The sequence below is a fragment of the Thunnus maccoyii genome, chromosome 21 (assembly GCF_910596095.1).
Source record: "Thunnus maccoyii chromosome 21, fThuMac1.1, whole genome shotgun sequence".
NCBI classification, from domain to species: domain Eukaryota; kingdom Metazoa; phylum Chordata; class Actinopteri; order Scombriformes; family Scombridae; genus Thunnus; species Thunnus maccoyii.
In genome coordinates this window covers 1,127,117-1,141,696 of record NC_056553.1, presented here as the reverse complement: position 1 = coordinate 1,141,696, position 14,580 = coordinate 1,127,117, and the positions used below count along the sequence as shown (strand labels likewise).

Here is a 14,580-nt window from a genome sequence, read left to right as displayed (position 1 = left end):
TGGATTTTCAATAAAGCTGCAACATGCAAACTCAGTGGGACTCACAAATGACCTGCAATTTAGGGAGCAAATATTATTGGTGAAATGTGACTTTGCTGCCATGAAACTGTAACACAGGTCTCAGTAATGTCCATCATTAAATCTAAAATCATGAAACATATCAAGTCCTCTGTCAGACAGATCTGCTGTCTGCATGCAGACAGGCTGAAACATGTCAAACTGATATGATGTGATTTCTCTGACTGATGTGATGTCATGTTTGTCTCTTCCTGTGACTGACCTTCTGCTCCTGAGCCGATGTTTGACAACTTCCTCACCAGATCAGTCCTGCTGATGTTCTTTAAAACACTCTTCATCACCTTCACAGCCGTAGCAAATTCATATTTCTGCACCATCAGATCCACAGTTTCCTGTCTGTCTGCCTTCGCCAGCTTGTTCACTTTGATGGGTTCAGTGTTGTCCACCTTTTCATCCTTCAGGTACGACTTGAAGCTCTTGAATTCTTCATCTACCAAATCACCCAGAGTGTTGATGAGGTCAGTCTTTGTCATCTTGGTTCTCTGGTAAAATCAGAGAACATTGAAGGACAGTTATACAACAGTTATGTTTCTGTCTGTTGGTGTTTCTACTTGATCTGACTGATTGGACAAAAGGCCCAGTTTGGCCGCAGTCGTTAAAGGGTCAGAGAAACTCAAGAGGATCTTCAGTAAAAACGTCTCATCACAAATCTACTCAGTAGCTGTTCTGGAGCTTTCTATCGTGTCATACAGTCTTCTTCTGCAGATGGAGTTTGCACAGTTGTCATGGAAATGTAGATGTTTAGATATTTTACAGGTTTATAAATTAATAAAATAATCTCCATGACAGGTTAGTTAGTCTTCTGCTTTAGCCCCTCACCTGTTTGTTGTAGTTCAGTGAACTCTGGCGACTGAGAACGCCTGAAAACGAGGGACTTCTCTTCAAAATTTAAACAACTTTTAAATAAAAAGGAAGACATCTTATAAGTGTATCAATAAGCAAAACAGTTCCCCAGTAAAGAGTAACTGAAACACGATGACTATCCTCCTGTAATATCAACCTTTTTCATCCTGTTTCATCCTTCCTGTCTGTCTCTAGTTATGATAAATCACGTCCTAGTCCTGACTAATGATGCTGATTTATGGTACCAGAGAAGATCAATAAACTCAGCAGGTTCAGTCTGTGATTTTGATAATTCTATGACGAGTTTTGAAGACTCAAAACCTTTCGGAGCATTTTGTGTTCTGCAAGAAGAAACACAGTTCGGGTGTTTGTGTCAGAACTGGGCCTTTAGTTTCTAACAATGCATCAGAACAATGAAAAAAAACTAAGAAGCATAAAACAGAAATAGTTAAGTACAGAACAAGTATCTCTGTTACAGGCAAGAACAATATTAAATGTTCTTCCACTGCTGCCACACCTTCACACCATCTATCAGGGTACACAGTCTGACTGGTCTGATGGTAAAAGACAGTTCAGATGATGTCATGTTACTCTTCAGGATCTGCTTACTCTGTATGTATAGGCTGTAATGTTCCAGTGTATCAAACTGAGTATAAATATACTGTTTCAATGTTGTTGGTAAATCACTTGATGCTATTGTTAGATTTTTTTTATGAAAACAACAAATTTTTTGGTCTAATAAAAACAACAACAAAGATTTGAAGCTTGCAGAAATGTAACCTGATTAATTCTGAAATATTCACATGTGAGTTTTGACTCGGTGCTCCTCTACAAGACTGCTGATGATGCTGAACCTGCCTTCAGGCCTTCATCATTTCAGGTGATATCATACTGTTGTGCTGCATATTCACAAACACATTTACTAAATAGTCAAATAACCATGAACCTACATACACACTATGAACATGGAGCCAACATTCCGTCCACCAATCAGGATTTATCAATATTTGTATCAACATCTGGTGACTATTGTGGGATTGGTTCTGTCAATCAAATCTGATCAATAACCAACCATTTAAAATCTTACTTAAGTACAGAAGTTTTATCAGCAAAATGCACTTAAACTATTAAAAGTAAAGCTACTCATTATGTCAATTATATCCTTATATATTATAACTATTATTTTTATGGCGGATGCATTAACGTGTAGCTGGTCATATATGGAGATCATTTTGGACCACTGACTACTGTTTTCATCAATATAAATGCATCACATTTTTAAAGCTGGAATGCAGGACTTTTGCCCCCCCCCTCTGGCAGTGAGAGTAAAGGGGGTTCTCGGCTGTGATTGGCTGATACAGACATGCAGCAGCTCTCATGTGCATCCTGAATGACAGGCGCACAGAGAGGGCCGGTAAAAACGGATACTTTTTGATGGTCCACCAGCCCAAAAATGTATTGTTGGATGGCCCACTGGGATTTGTCCCAGTTTGCCCGATGGCCAGTACATACTGGCCGTCACCTACTGTTGCAACTGTAAAATGGAGGATAAATTGTTTGGAGCATCACACAACCCCTGTGAAATGACTTGTTTCACTGTCAGAAATTGATCCATTTGGTCTGATAACATTTGGAAAGTCTAGAAGAGCCGCATGATTAACGGCCAAACGACCAGCACAGGAAAGTCACCCCGACATGACATTTAAAAACCTTATATTTATATATTTATCTGGTGGTGATGCACTTAATCAGCATTGTGTGAATTTGTTTGGCAATGACTTGCATGTAACAGACTTTCATTTATATGTGAAAGTTCCGCCCTGCAGGTTTAATAAGTGATCACATGATCTGAAGGTAAAATCTTAATCTGCAAACTAACTAGTTACTGCAGCTGTCAGATATATTTAGTGCAGTAAAAAGTACATTATTTGCCTACGAAATGTATGTGAGTAAAAGTATAAATTAGCAGATAATAGTAAAACAAGTACCTCAATGTTGCACTCAAGTACTGTAAAGTAACAATAACTGCTGAGTTAACCTCCTACAGTATAAGTATGCATGGATTTAATTCACACACAAAGAAAGAAGGAATGGAAGAGTTTTCTTTCAACTCAATAAAAGATATAAACCATCTCCTTTGTCATGATGTCACCATGAAAATAATAGAAAATGAAATGCAACATTTCTACAAATGCAGCTTTTCATTCCTGCTCACACAGATGGCAAAGTTTACATTTCTGTTTGGAATGATGACACAAAAGAAATATCTGCCAACATTTTGGAGTCAAGTCAAAAGTGTTTATAGTCATCCTGAATGTCCACACAGTCTCTCGGTTGTTCACGTTAAATGTGACAGATATGTTTGAATAATGAAAAAAGAGCTTGAGAGGAAAGTTCAACCCTGCCTCCATTCACACCTCCACACAGCTGACCAATCACTGCGTAAAGTGAGCGTGATGTCAGATTGTCAAATCCAGTTTCCCCTTACCTTAACCTGAACTCAACCCAACCCCTACCTGTCATCTCTGCACCCAAAACATAAACTGGGCCTTTAGAGGGAAGGAACAGGAACACTATTTGAAGGTGAAAAAGAACTCAGCACAAGAACTGGTCAAGACTCAAGTGAACTGCTGTTCTGTCTGACAGGGAAAGGAACACGTTCAGCCTTAGGAAAGTTTTGTTTTTGAGTATTTATGTCCAAATATTTGAAGGTGATTCTTTGGTTTGCTATTCTCATCTTTAAATAGATGTTGGCTCTCTGATTGCTGGTGTGTTTTTGAAGAAGGCAGAAGAGGAAGTGATTGGCTCAGGAGTACCACAAAAACACAAGCCAATCACCAACAAGGAGTCAGTGCAGCTGCAGACCCCGATGTTTCAAAGTTTTAGAGGTTATGTTTTATGTTCTCGCAGCAGTTACATTAACTGCAGAGGTTTGCAGGTGCACGTATGAGTTTGTGAAGTCTGGTTTGAAAACCGTACACCTGGCCCTCCATTCTGCGCTGCTACGCAAAGGACACAAAGGACAATAATATTATTGTCCTTTAATTTAGCTCTTAAATGTTTAGCTCTTAAATGTTTTTTAGTGTAAAGCTGCATTAACTGGTTAAGGTATGAAACCAGACTGCAGTTCTCTCCATCACCACCAGATGTCACCAAACAGCAGTTAACAGATTTTTGCTGCCAGCTTCACTTTGGTTCATGTTGACACAAACTGTTGTGTTCAAACTGAGACAGAGTTCAGGAATAATGAACACTGCGCTGCTTTCAGGTGACTGTTGGAAATATCAGAGCTGCAAGCTGCAAGTGTTTCTTATTATACACCTGTTAAGCTCAGATATGATTACATTTCATGTAAATATTCATTTTATTTCTTGTTTCCTCCATCAGTATACTCAATCCCAGTGTGGGATATCAACACTCTGATGGGTGTTGTGTTGTTGTTGTTTGTCCAATAATCTATGTTGACTGACCTGAGGACCAGCACATGTTCATTCATGGACTCTGCTGTTTTATAAAGCAGCACAGAGGAACTGTACAGTCTCAGGTGAGTCTAGCAGCTGGATTGAGGAGATTTACATGACGTGAAGTATGATGTGATATGAATACCAGGATTTGTGTATTTTGTGCAGTAATATAGTTTGTCAAAATATGAGATGATACAAACATGGGTAGCACTTTACATTCCAGCTTGTTAATAACATGGTAATAGTGGGGTGATATTTTGATAATTAAGAGGTAATAACGTAAATATAATGGTAATTAACAAGTAATAGCTTGGCATTAGCAATGGATATAACTAGGTAATATTAGACTTAGTTTTGTAACAAGGGGCCAAAAACAAAGGGGTAATATTGCGGAAAGACATCTGAAGATACAAACTGCATAACTACATGGTTCTACTTATTTCATGTTATTAGATTAAACCAACACCAAGATGCACAGTGATTACCTGGAAAAACACCTGGTAGTTTGTGGGCCCTATTTTAACTGTGCATGTGCAACGACAAGCACAAGGTGGTAGTTCTTATGTGCACGGACTGTATGGGTGTCTCCATGCACACCTGCTATTTTGGTTTATGTCTGTGCAGCAATGCAACATGCAAAAGGGCTCAGTGAAGGTAAATATAGATCAGCCAGTGTGGTGATTAATAAATACTCTCTCAGCCAGTCACATCACTGCTCTCATAGCTCTGAAACAAGTTTGTTTCAAGGATAAAACATGAGACGTTACTTTTGCTAAAAAGAAAGTTTGAAAAGAGGCTGATGAGCTGCTAACCCGACGCCTCTTTCATATAAAAGCAAAATACTGAGTTATAACCGACCAGTCTGATGTGTGTAGAGGTGTGTGTGGTTATTCTGTATCAACCTGGTGACATCAGGTGATTTAATGAAGGTAAACACAGTGAACAGCTGTGCATAACAGCAGTGTGCTCTAGCGCAGCACTTCTCAGAGGCTGCAGATTTATCAACATATCAGTCCTGCTGCCTTCAGATGCTGCAGAGATTTAATGAACTGAAGGAGAAGCTTCATACGGTATAAAGCAGCTGTGGACAGCAGACACTATAAGGCCCTGTTTACACCAACATGCGTCTCCACATGCTGCAGTTACCACTTGTGATCGGTTGTCACTTCCCTGCTCTGTATGCAAATAACCATATAATATCTGTTTGCAAAGCCCAAATTCGTTGTTGCTTTTAACTGGTGGGAGGACTGGAGGTCTATGTACCCTCCATCCAAAGCTGTGTTCAACTTGTTTGATGACAGGATAAACAAATATACAATGATTGGCTCTAGCACCATTTTCTGAACATACATTGGAGTATGTAATTGAAATAAGTTATTTATAATTTAAGCATTAATACTTGTTGCAGCACATCTGCAGCAAGTATTTAGTTTGATCCTGTTGATAAAATCACCAAAGCAGCAGCGGATTGACGTTGTGCCGTAAATAGACGTGGTTCTGAGATGTCCATTTTTAGGGCGACATCTAGGACCAAATTTTAACCAAAATACAACAACTGTCTTTGCGCTGCTTCATTGTTTAATCAGGTATCAGGTTCAGTGTGTCCAGGTAATCACTATGCCTCTTGATGCTGGTATTGTTTTAATCCAATATCACTATGAAATTAAGTAGAAACTGGTAGTAAGGCATTTTGCATCACTGATTCATGGCTATTACACAGAAACTACCAGGTTTGTTTCCAGGTTACAAATCACAGCATTAAAAGTCTGGTAATCACCAATTTTGACTTCCAAGAATGTCATGTAATTTGGAAGGTATTACACTGATAGTAGCCCATAATATTTTGAAAATATGAACCGTATAACCTAATTATTATCAGGTTATTGTCCCTTAACTGTCACTATATTACTATTTTAAATGAAAATATGATAAAACCTTATTAATAGTAGGTTATTGTTTGTTACTGTAATTACATCCTTACTATAATTTTACTGTGTTATTATAGTTATTACAGTTCTGCCTCATTGTCCTTTAGATGTGTTTCCACATAATTACCCCTTTGTTTTTGGCCCTTTACTATCCAGTTACAAAACTTTAAGTCTAATATTACCTAGTTATACCCATCGTTAATACCAAGCTATTGCTTGTTAATTACCATTATATTACATTATTATCAAAATATTACCCCACTGTTACCTTGTTATTACCGAGCTGGAATGTAAAGTGCTACCTAAATATGAAAGAGTAACAAGCATATACATATATAATCTTGCACAAAAAATTACACTTAAGTTTGGTACTTTTATATTATGTCACAAGTTATTCATATTTTATAAATATTTGATCAGGTTGTACTTGGTTCAGAAACTAAAAGCTGCTCTAATTAATATTTAATTCATATTAAATAAACGATGGATCAAATGATGATCTGTATGTGAGGAGTCGTTCATAGTGATGAACCTTCAGATAATTTTCACCGGGATTTTCTGTTATTTAGTTCAGGTTTCTGCAAAAACATCATCAGTTTGACAGATCTAATATTGCACCAATAACAATGATACTTGTGTTTACAGTCTATACTTTTTACTGCCTTTTTTCTCGTTGTTTTTTATGTCAAACTACATAAAATTATTAAACCTTCTTGGTGTGTGACAAAAATCAAAACAATCAGTTTGTTTTCAGTTGAGAGACCTCAGTGAAGCTTTGATTCAATCCACACTTTCTAGAGGTTTTATCTTTATCTTTATCTAAAACAATTATTTATCTATTGAACTATTAAAAAAGTCTTGTATTAATCTGGTATTTTGTTGCTAATAACAAAAACTTTAGAGAGGTAACTTTATACATGCAGGCTGGATGCTGCGGTTTAATGTCAACTTCTAAGACTGTTTACCTTTGCTGGGACGGTGTCTCCTGCTGGGAGATTCCTCTTTGGATTTTTCCTTCTTGGACCTGGAAGATAACCAGAGAAAAGACTGTTGTTTAATAACCCAACAGTCACTTTTAAACAGAGACCTTTTAGAAACGATCAACATTTTAACAAAATCTCCACATGGCAGGAGACGGGGAGGAACTATCCAGGTATCTGACAATTCAGAGACAACTTCTTCACAAAAACATTTCAAAGAAAAATCCTCATTTAAGCCGTTAGATGTAAGATTTTGCAAAAAAAAAAAAAACAATCCACAATCCACCTCTGTCTGGAGCAACAGTCTGTACCTCTTCCCTCCATGTTTGGGCATATTAACCACCTGTATGCCCATGGATCTGAGATAGCTAACATCATACTTACGTTCATTAAAATGCAGAGCGACACTTTTCACATAAACAGACACAGAGATAACCATCAGTTTAACCATCAGGTAATCTGTGATGTTTGAGAAACTGTCTTTGTTTATAACAAACCTTTTTCTAAAATGTATTTCAAGAATCATAAAACACTCTTCCAAACATCTGGATGAAAACATTTAATCCACTGAATGAAAAGATTTTTAACCATTTTCCCAAATTTCAACTCAGTTTCCTAACCAGGTAGCTGACGGGCTGCCATCTTTGTTTTGATTTAGAAATTAGTCAGCAGACCAAATATTTTTTCAACCAGATGTATCTAAAATACATCTTTTTTCTTTCTTAAATACAACCTCTCAGAATTCTGTAACATTGTCTGAAGGCTGCATCACAAATCCAGAAGTGGATCTTTGATTCATTATTAGAGCAATAATGTCTTGTGGATTTTAGATTGTAACTGAGGTCTAAACTCTGACATGAGGTGAAGTTCTGCTGCAGCAGAGTGAAAGATTTACCTGTTAGATTCAGATACACGTCACATTTCCAAACTTGTGCCCCCTGTTCATTTTTGACCATCAAAGTCACTTTCTTCTTTTTCACTTTCACTTTCTTTTGTTTTGTAGGGAGGAAAACCTCAAATGTTGGGTGGAAATTTGGACCGTACTTTGGGCGAAATTCTTTATTCTGAAAACCAGAAACAAAGCGTAAAAAAAATGTATCTAGTACTCTGATTGTGAATCTATTTTCCAAAATTGTAAATATAATAATTAAGATTGTAACCATTAGAGGTGTTTTAGAACTGACTCACCTCAGGCTGTATTGTGGAGGCCTCATCACAGTGAACACTGTAACTTTGACCATTGATGAGATAACAGTCAGAAGCGATCTCAATGTACTCAGCTTCTCCTTGTTTGGCTTTAACCTTCAGTGATAAAACATTTTTATTATGGTGTTTATTCTCAGACAGACAATTACCTCTCTGCATTATTCATATTCTGTTCTTGTACATGCTGGACATCTATAGATGAATCTAGACGAGTTGTAGGTGGAAGTAAACAAGCCTCCATCACTGTAATGTTTGTAAAGGATTTCCCTATTTATCTCTCCAGGAGACCCTGTAGAAGCAGTTCTTTGTTGAAAATATAGATAAAGTTATATGTTGTTAATTATATAAATTTGTTGTAAAACATTATTCTAAGACAATATCTCAGAATAACATGAAAAATATCTGTTAAAACAAGAAAAGTTTATAACAAAACTGAGCAAATATTTTTTTTTGTCATGGTGGCAGCAACATGCTGCCATATGGAATACCTAGATATTTAATTTTATATTAATCTAGCCCACTATTCAGTATTCACACCAGGTGGTGCTGGTATCACAAGTGACACTGTGACAGACAATAATGTACTCCAGAGATAACCCAGAAAAAAATTAAAAAACGAAAGAGCAATCTGAAGATTTCCAGTTTGAACAACCATACTTTTCTTACTACAGCTTGATAAGGTTTGGTAACAGGTATAGAGGAGTGAGGTGTAGCTGACTGTTCAGCCTGTTGTGGAAACAGCTGTGGTTTAAAACATAAGTTCAGGTTGATAGTAAGCACATACTGTATGACAGATAGTTTTACCTCTTCCAGAGGAATGTTGTCCTGCAACAGAAATACATTGAGTTTTTGAAGACATGTGTCCACAGGTCGGAGGAACAGCAGAACCTGGCCTCTAATTCGTATTGGGATGTTTAGTAATATAGCGAGATCCCAGACCAGGCCAAAGGCAGAGAGACGAGGGACATTCACAACCACATGAGTGTCTGTAATCTCCAGCGGCTCCAGGATGCTCATTCCATCATCAGCGATGTGGGCGACAGACAGCAGACCTTCAGGGAGCGGAGCTGTGAAAACAAAAGATTTATTTTACTAACAAAAACCTCATTATAACATTAGTGCTCATTTTATTTGATTTCTAGGACACTCAGTCTGGTGAGTGAAGAATTAAACAGTTTCCCAGGTCTGTCAAATCATCCAAGATGACTGTCAGTGTTGGTGGGTGGGAAGTCTGTTAGTGTCGGTGCACTAACAGGAGACTTATCGTTGTTTTAATAAAACTCACAAAGCACAATAATCAGCTTACCATCCATGGTTTCACAGTGTGGCAGCTGGAGCTGACTGAGAGCACCGTCAGGACTCTGGATGTTGAACAGCAGCCCTGCAGCCATCTTGCCAGCTGGTTGTAGGTGACTTTCATCCCATTGGACAGTCCTGTACAGCAGCTCCGCCTCCTGAGCCATAACAAACACGAGTCCAGTCAAAGTACACCGGAACACACCTGGACCAGGACCCCTGAACCTGTAGGACACAGAGGAGCTGATTAAACAACACAAATACAAGCTCATTCAGCCTTTTTCCTGGTTTGAATGAATAAAAACTAAAGGATGAATTTGCTGAACAAAATGTGCTGTGACTGCTGCAGTGCTTAAAAAGCTGGAGAGCAAACTGAACTGCTGGACAAGATGTGAGTGAAGTAGTGGCTGCAGGAGTATGAAAAGTGTTAAAAGCAAAGTTTCATCACTGAAAAGAGTTGAAACAACAGTTAAGTCTGAAGTTAAACTACTGAACAGAGTGGAATTATCTGAAAGGAGGTGAAGTGTCATCACTGAAAGGAGTTGACAATGTTCAAGGATGAAATATTCTGCATCTTATGTTTTGGTTACCTGTATGAAATGTTTGCAGACTCAGTCAGCACTTCGGGTCTGAAGTCCTAAAATGTAGAAAGTGACAACATTAGTTACAGAAACTGACCACCAGGACATGAACCTCACTGCTTCAGTTTCTACTCCACCTGCACTCTGTACTGTTTATTCATCACCTGATTATCACTAGTTCACGATTAAATGATCAGTTGCTCTTTAACTTTACATTCTTCAGTGAAAGATCCTGCAGGACTACGTTGGACAGCAGCTGATGCTTTCGCAGATGAGGAGGCAGAAATGAATTATGAGGAGTTTCTGATGGAGGAGGAAGCAGCAGAGAGTGAGAGGAGAGGAAACGAGGAGAGTTTAGATGTAAGGAGTATTAACCTCTGGAGGAACCTGAGTCTGATCAATAACACATTAATAAACATGTTAAAGTAGAAAATGGACATTTGTAATGACTCTACCTCTCTGAACAACCTCTCTGGATCATCAGGACCCAGCTGATCTTCTCTGTTGTCCTCAGATACATTGAGGGTTGTGTTGGATGTGGACGGACCTGAGAAGCAGACACACAGCAGATGTTAAACTCACTTCTGGACATTCTTGTGGTCCAGTGGGTTAGACTCATACACAAAGCTGCAACATAAAGTCCCAATTTAAGGCTGGACAGAGACTTTCGCTACATGCCCCCTGTTAGTCTCTACTGGAAAACCCTCCAATAAAGTCAAGATTGCAAAGAAATACTGTAAAAAGTTTCACACAAAGCACATCAGTCATTTTTCAGTCGAGACCATGTTTGAACAAAAAAATGTATCCCAAAACCAAAGTTACATTTGTTTTACAAAGTGTCCATTAAGTGTTTTTACTGCATTATTTCAATCATTGCAGTGAAGCAAACTGTCTTGTTTTGCACAAACTGTCAACACAGCAACATTTTAATTCATCATTCCATGACTTTGGACATTTGAACACAAGGATAAAAATCAAAGTCAACACAGAAATGACTGAGAATCAAACTGCAGACCTTCTTGCAGTGAAGCAACACATCATCTTTCCCAAAAGTCAAAATAGATCAGAACAAAGCAGAAGAAAATACCAGAAAATTGTTAAAATCTCTATTATATTTCCCCAGAGTGCAAGGTGATGTCTTCCAGTTTCAAAGTTCTGTCTGATCAACAGACCAAAACTCATAAATATTGAGTTCACAATGATATAAAACAGAAAAAAATGGCTCTGTCCAAAAGTAACAACATCCTCCTACTATCACCCCTAATGCTCATTGATTAACACTTGATATCTCGTTTGTTTAATCTGGACAAAAACTGAAGTGCTAAAACAACAATCTCTCACTATATAGGAGTTCAGTCTCATGGTCATTTGTGGAATAGTCACAAAATGTAATCTATCGATTCATGTACATGGACACCAATTTTCCATTTTTTTTCGTGACACTCACCACGACTTTCAAACTAATGTATTTCTATTGGAAGTTGTCTTCATGCCTGAACATTTTTTTCTGTCATTCAGGACTTGGGAGCACGGAAGCTGTATTGTTTTGTTTTTTTTCCTCATTTGTAATTCATTTTTAAACTGTAACCACTACATTACTCAACATTACTTATCTTCGTTTTTATTTCTTAGTCTTGTTGGTGGACCGGATGACCCGCTACCAGGAAGTAACTCACTGCAGATTTGAATGACATCCTCGATATTGCTCAACACAAAAACACAAAAGTGTCCTTTAATTCAGCACCTTCGACTCTGAGAAATCAAGTTGTTTAGTCATTATATTATACTGCCGGTCTGCAGTATAATATAATGTTATACTGAATATATGTTATGTCTATAACCCTAACCCTAACCCTGTTTTATTTTTCTTTTCTCCTCTCCTCATCTGACATCAGAGCACATCATCTTTTGTCTGTATAAGTTCAGAATAAATTCATGTAAATGTGTCTCAGATGTTGAGAGCAGCTCTCAGCTCTGAAGAACATCAGCAGTCTGTATGTTACTTTGTGATTTAGTTACATAAAGTTCTCTGACCTCAGGAAGAAAAGTCTAAATGTTTTTATTCATGTTAGCAGCTTTATGGGTGTCAGTCTGTCTGTCCAGACTGAAATATCAACAACTATTAGATGGATTGTTTTAGAAGATAACTCCTACTGTGTTGTGTTGCTACTATTTTTTCAGATATTTTGTCATGTAAAAGCATCTTATTTGGGTCTTACTTCTACTTTTGAGTATTTAGCTCTGGTCATCAGTCTAGTGCTCACAGTTTACCACCGAAGCTTAAAAAAGGCATTATATCTGAATTTGGTGAACTTTTATCTTAAATTACTGTTGAGTATGACTCAATCCTATTTCTGATGATTTTAACATTCATATTGATAACCAGTTTACTGACATGTTATCATCTTTTGAGCTCATACAGCAAACTGCCGGGCCTACTTTTTGTGGCTGCCAGCAGCTCTTCCTCCCTCAGACAGCCAGAGACCTCCTCCAGCAGGCCAGCACCGCTGTAGCTGCTGTTAGCTCTCAATCAGCATAGGACTAACTAACTAAAGGACTAACTTTTAATCAATATTTATAAAATAATAAATAACTAAATAAACAACTAATATACTAACACAATAGAAAATGTCTTGTACCTGCAGGTTGCTCTGAAGTTGTGGGCTTCTGTACTACGGTGGCACCAGTGCTACTCTCTCCACCTTCAAAAAGAAAAAAAGCAAGAGCACAGCACAGTATATCTTTTAATGTACCAATATAATACAGTTAACAACTGCACAACATCCTCCTCAGTTTGCTGATATACACTAACAGTTACCCATCATAGGTTAAAATAGTCCTTTAACCAACACAAACATTAAATAACACAGATCTTCAAGTTTCAACTAATTACAGTAAGTTAGCTTGAATACTGACAGAAGACGTTGTGTTGTCTCAATAACTTTAAATTATGATCTCAAAGTATGAACTCACTGACTGAAACTTTCACCAAAACGGATGAATTTTCAAATAATATTGACCATATTAACTAGACTAGATATGTCAGTTATGCCATCAATGATTTTAAGGAAATTATTAAGGGAATTGCCACTTTTATTGATTGTTCAGTTTCTTGGCTGCTTTAACATTGACATCAGTAACATTAGCTACGTTAGCTAGCTAGCATGTTTATTTACTGACTAACATGGCGGCATTTAGTTGCATCTCCTGCAAGTGCCTTTGTTTATTTCTCTCTTTCCCTCTCTGGTCCAATCTTCCTCTTTTTTCCATCTTCCATCTTGCTGCTCAGTTATTTAGCCTTTAAATGCACCTGCTGTCAAACGAAACGTGTAACTGCTAACGTCTCTCTTTCTACTTCTACCACCTGCCTGTCACAGCGTGAGGAGCAGTGTTGCATTCAGGGTAAAAAAAATAAATAAATAAAATTCTGCGGGCTTCAGCAGGCCTGGTAGCAGGCCAAGCCACCAGGAAGTCCTGGTGCTCCCGGTTGCCAGTCCGGGCCTGCTCTGGGACAATAAAGTCTCATTTTGTTCGTAACCAGCCCCAGGTACCACTTAAACTTAAGAAAGTCATCTTCAGTTAAGTCTTCCAGAGTATTCAAGAGCTCCTCTTTAAGTTTCTCCATTATGTGTCCTGCTGAAAATAAGAGACATTTTAAATATGAAGGACATGTATTCAGTTCTCATCTCATGACACTTTACCAGTATGACTTCTGTACATGTTCATGTTAAATGTAAATCATCTACTGCTTGAACAAACAGGTCACAACTTTGGTTATTTTCATAGTTTCAGTCTTTCACTGCTGCAGAACTCATGATAATCCACATTATCACATGAATTCTAGCTGAACACATTTACATCCTCTGAGGAAGCAAACAACAAATGTTTTGCAGCAACGTTCCAAGTGTGAGGCTTTTGGTGTCTTTACTTCATATTAAATGAGTTTATCTCATATTTATTGTTGCACTTTCAGCACTTTGTTGCTTTTCATCTTGAAGCACATTGAGTGTACGCTTGTCGTATGAAATGTGCTTCATAATTAAACTTGACTTGACTACTGACTTTAGTGATCATCAAACCTTTCCTCTAGCGCCACCATCAGGTTTGTGATTCAGACTGGAGCCATGCAATACGCTACAAAAATACTTTTTAAGCTTAGGGACTATTCACAATTTGAATTGATTTTTGTGGGACTCACAAATGA

At 37.7% G+C, this 14,580-nt stretch overlaps 1 protein-coding gene across 2 annotated transcripts in view; it reads right to left on the bottom strand.

The window, feature by feature from the left end:
• Positions 1-14,580, bottom strand: part of LOC121888123 — a 28,954-nt gene that overhangs the window by 2,810 nt on the left and 11,564 nt on the right. For both annotated transcript variants that reach the window (XM_042399496.1, XM_042399497.1), the window contains exons 8-16: positions 13,016-13,078; positions 10,832-10,923; positions 10,386-10,432; positions 9,806-10,020; positions 9,304-9,566; positions 8,482-8,595; positions 8,189-8,357; positions 7,279-7,337; positions 281-560 (exon numbers count right to left, since the gene is read on the bottom strand). In XM_042399496.1, the coding sequence (XP_042255430.1) occupies positions 281-560; positions 7,279-7,337; positions 8,189-8,357; positions 8,482-8,595; positions 9,304-9,566; positions 9,806-10,020; positions 10,386-10,432; positions 10,832-10,923; positions 13,016-13,078 (1,302 nt within the window). The remainder of the gene's footprint in view (positions 1-280; positions 561-7,278; positions 7,338-8,188; positions 8,358-8,481; positions 8,596-9,303; positions 9,567-9,805; positions 10,021-10,385; positions 10,433-10,831; positions 10,924-13,015; positions 13,079-14,580) is intronic.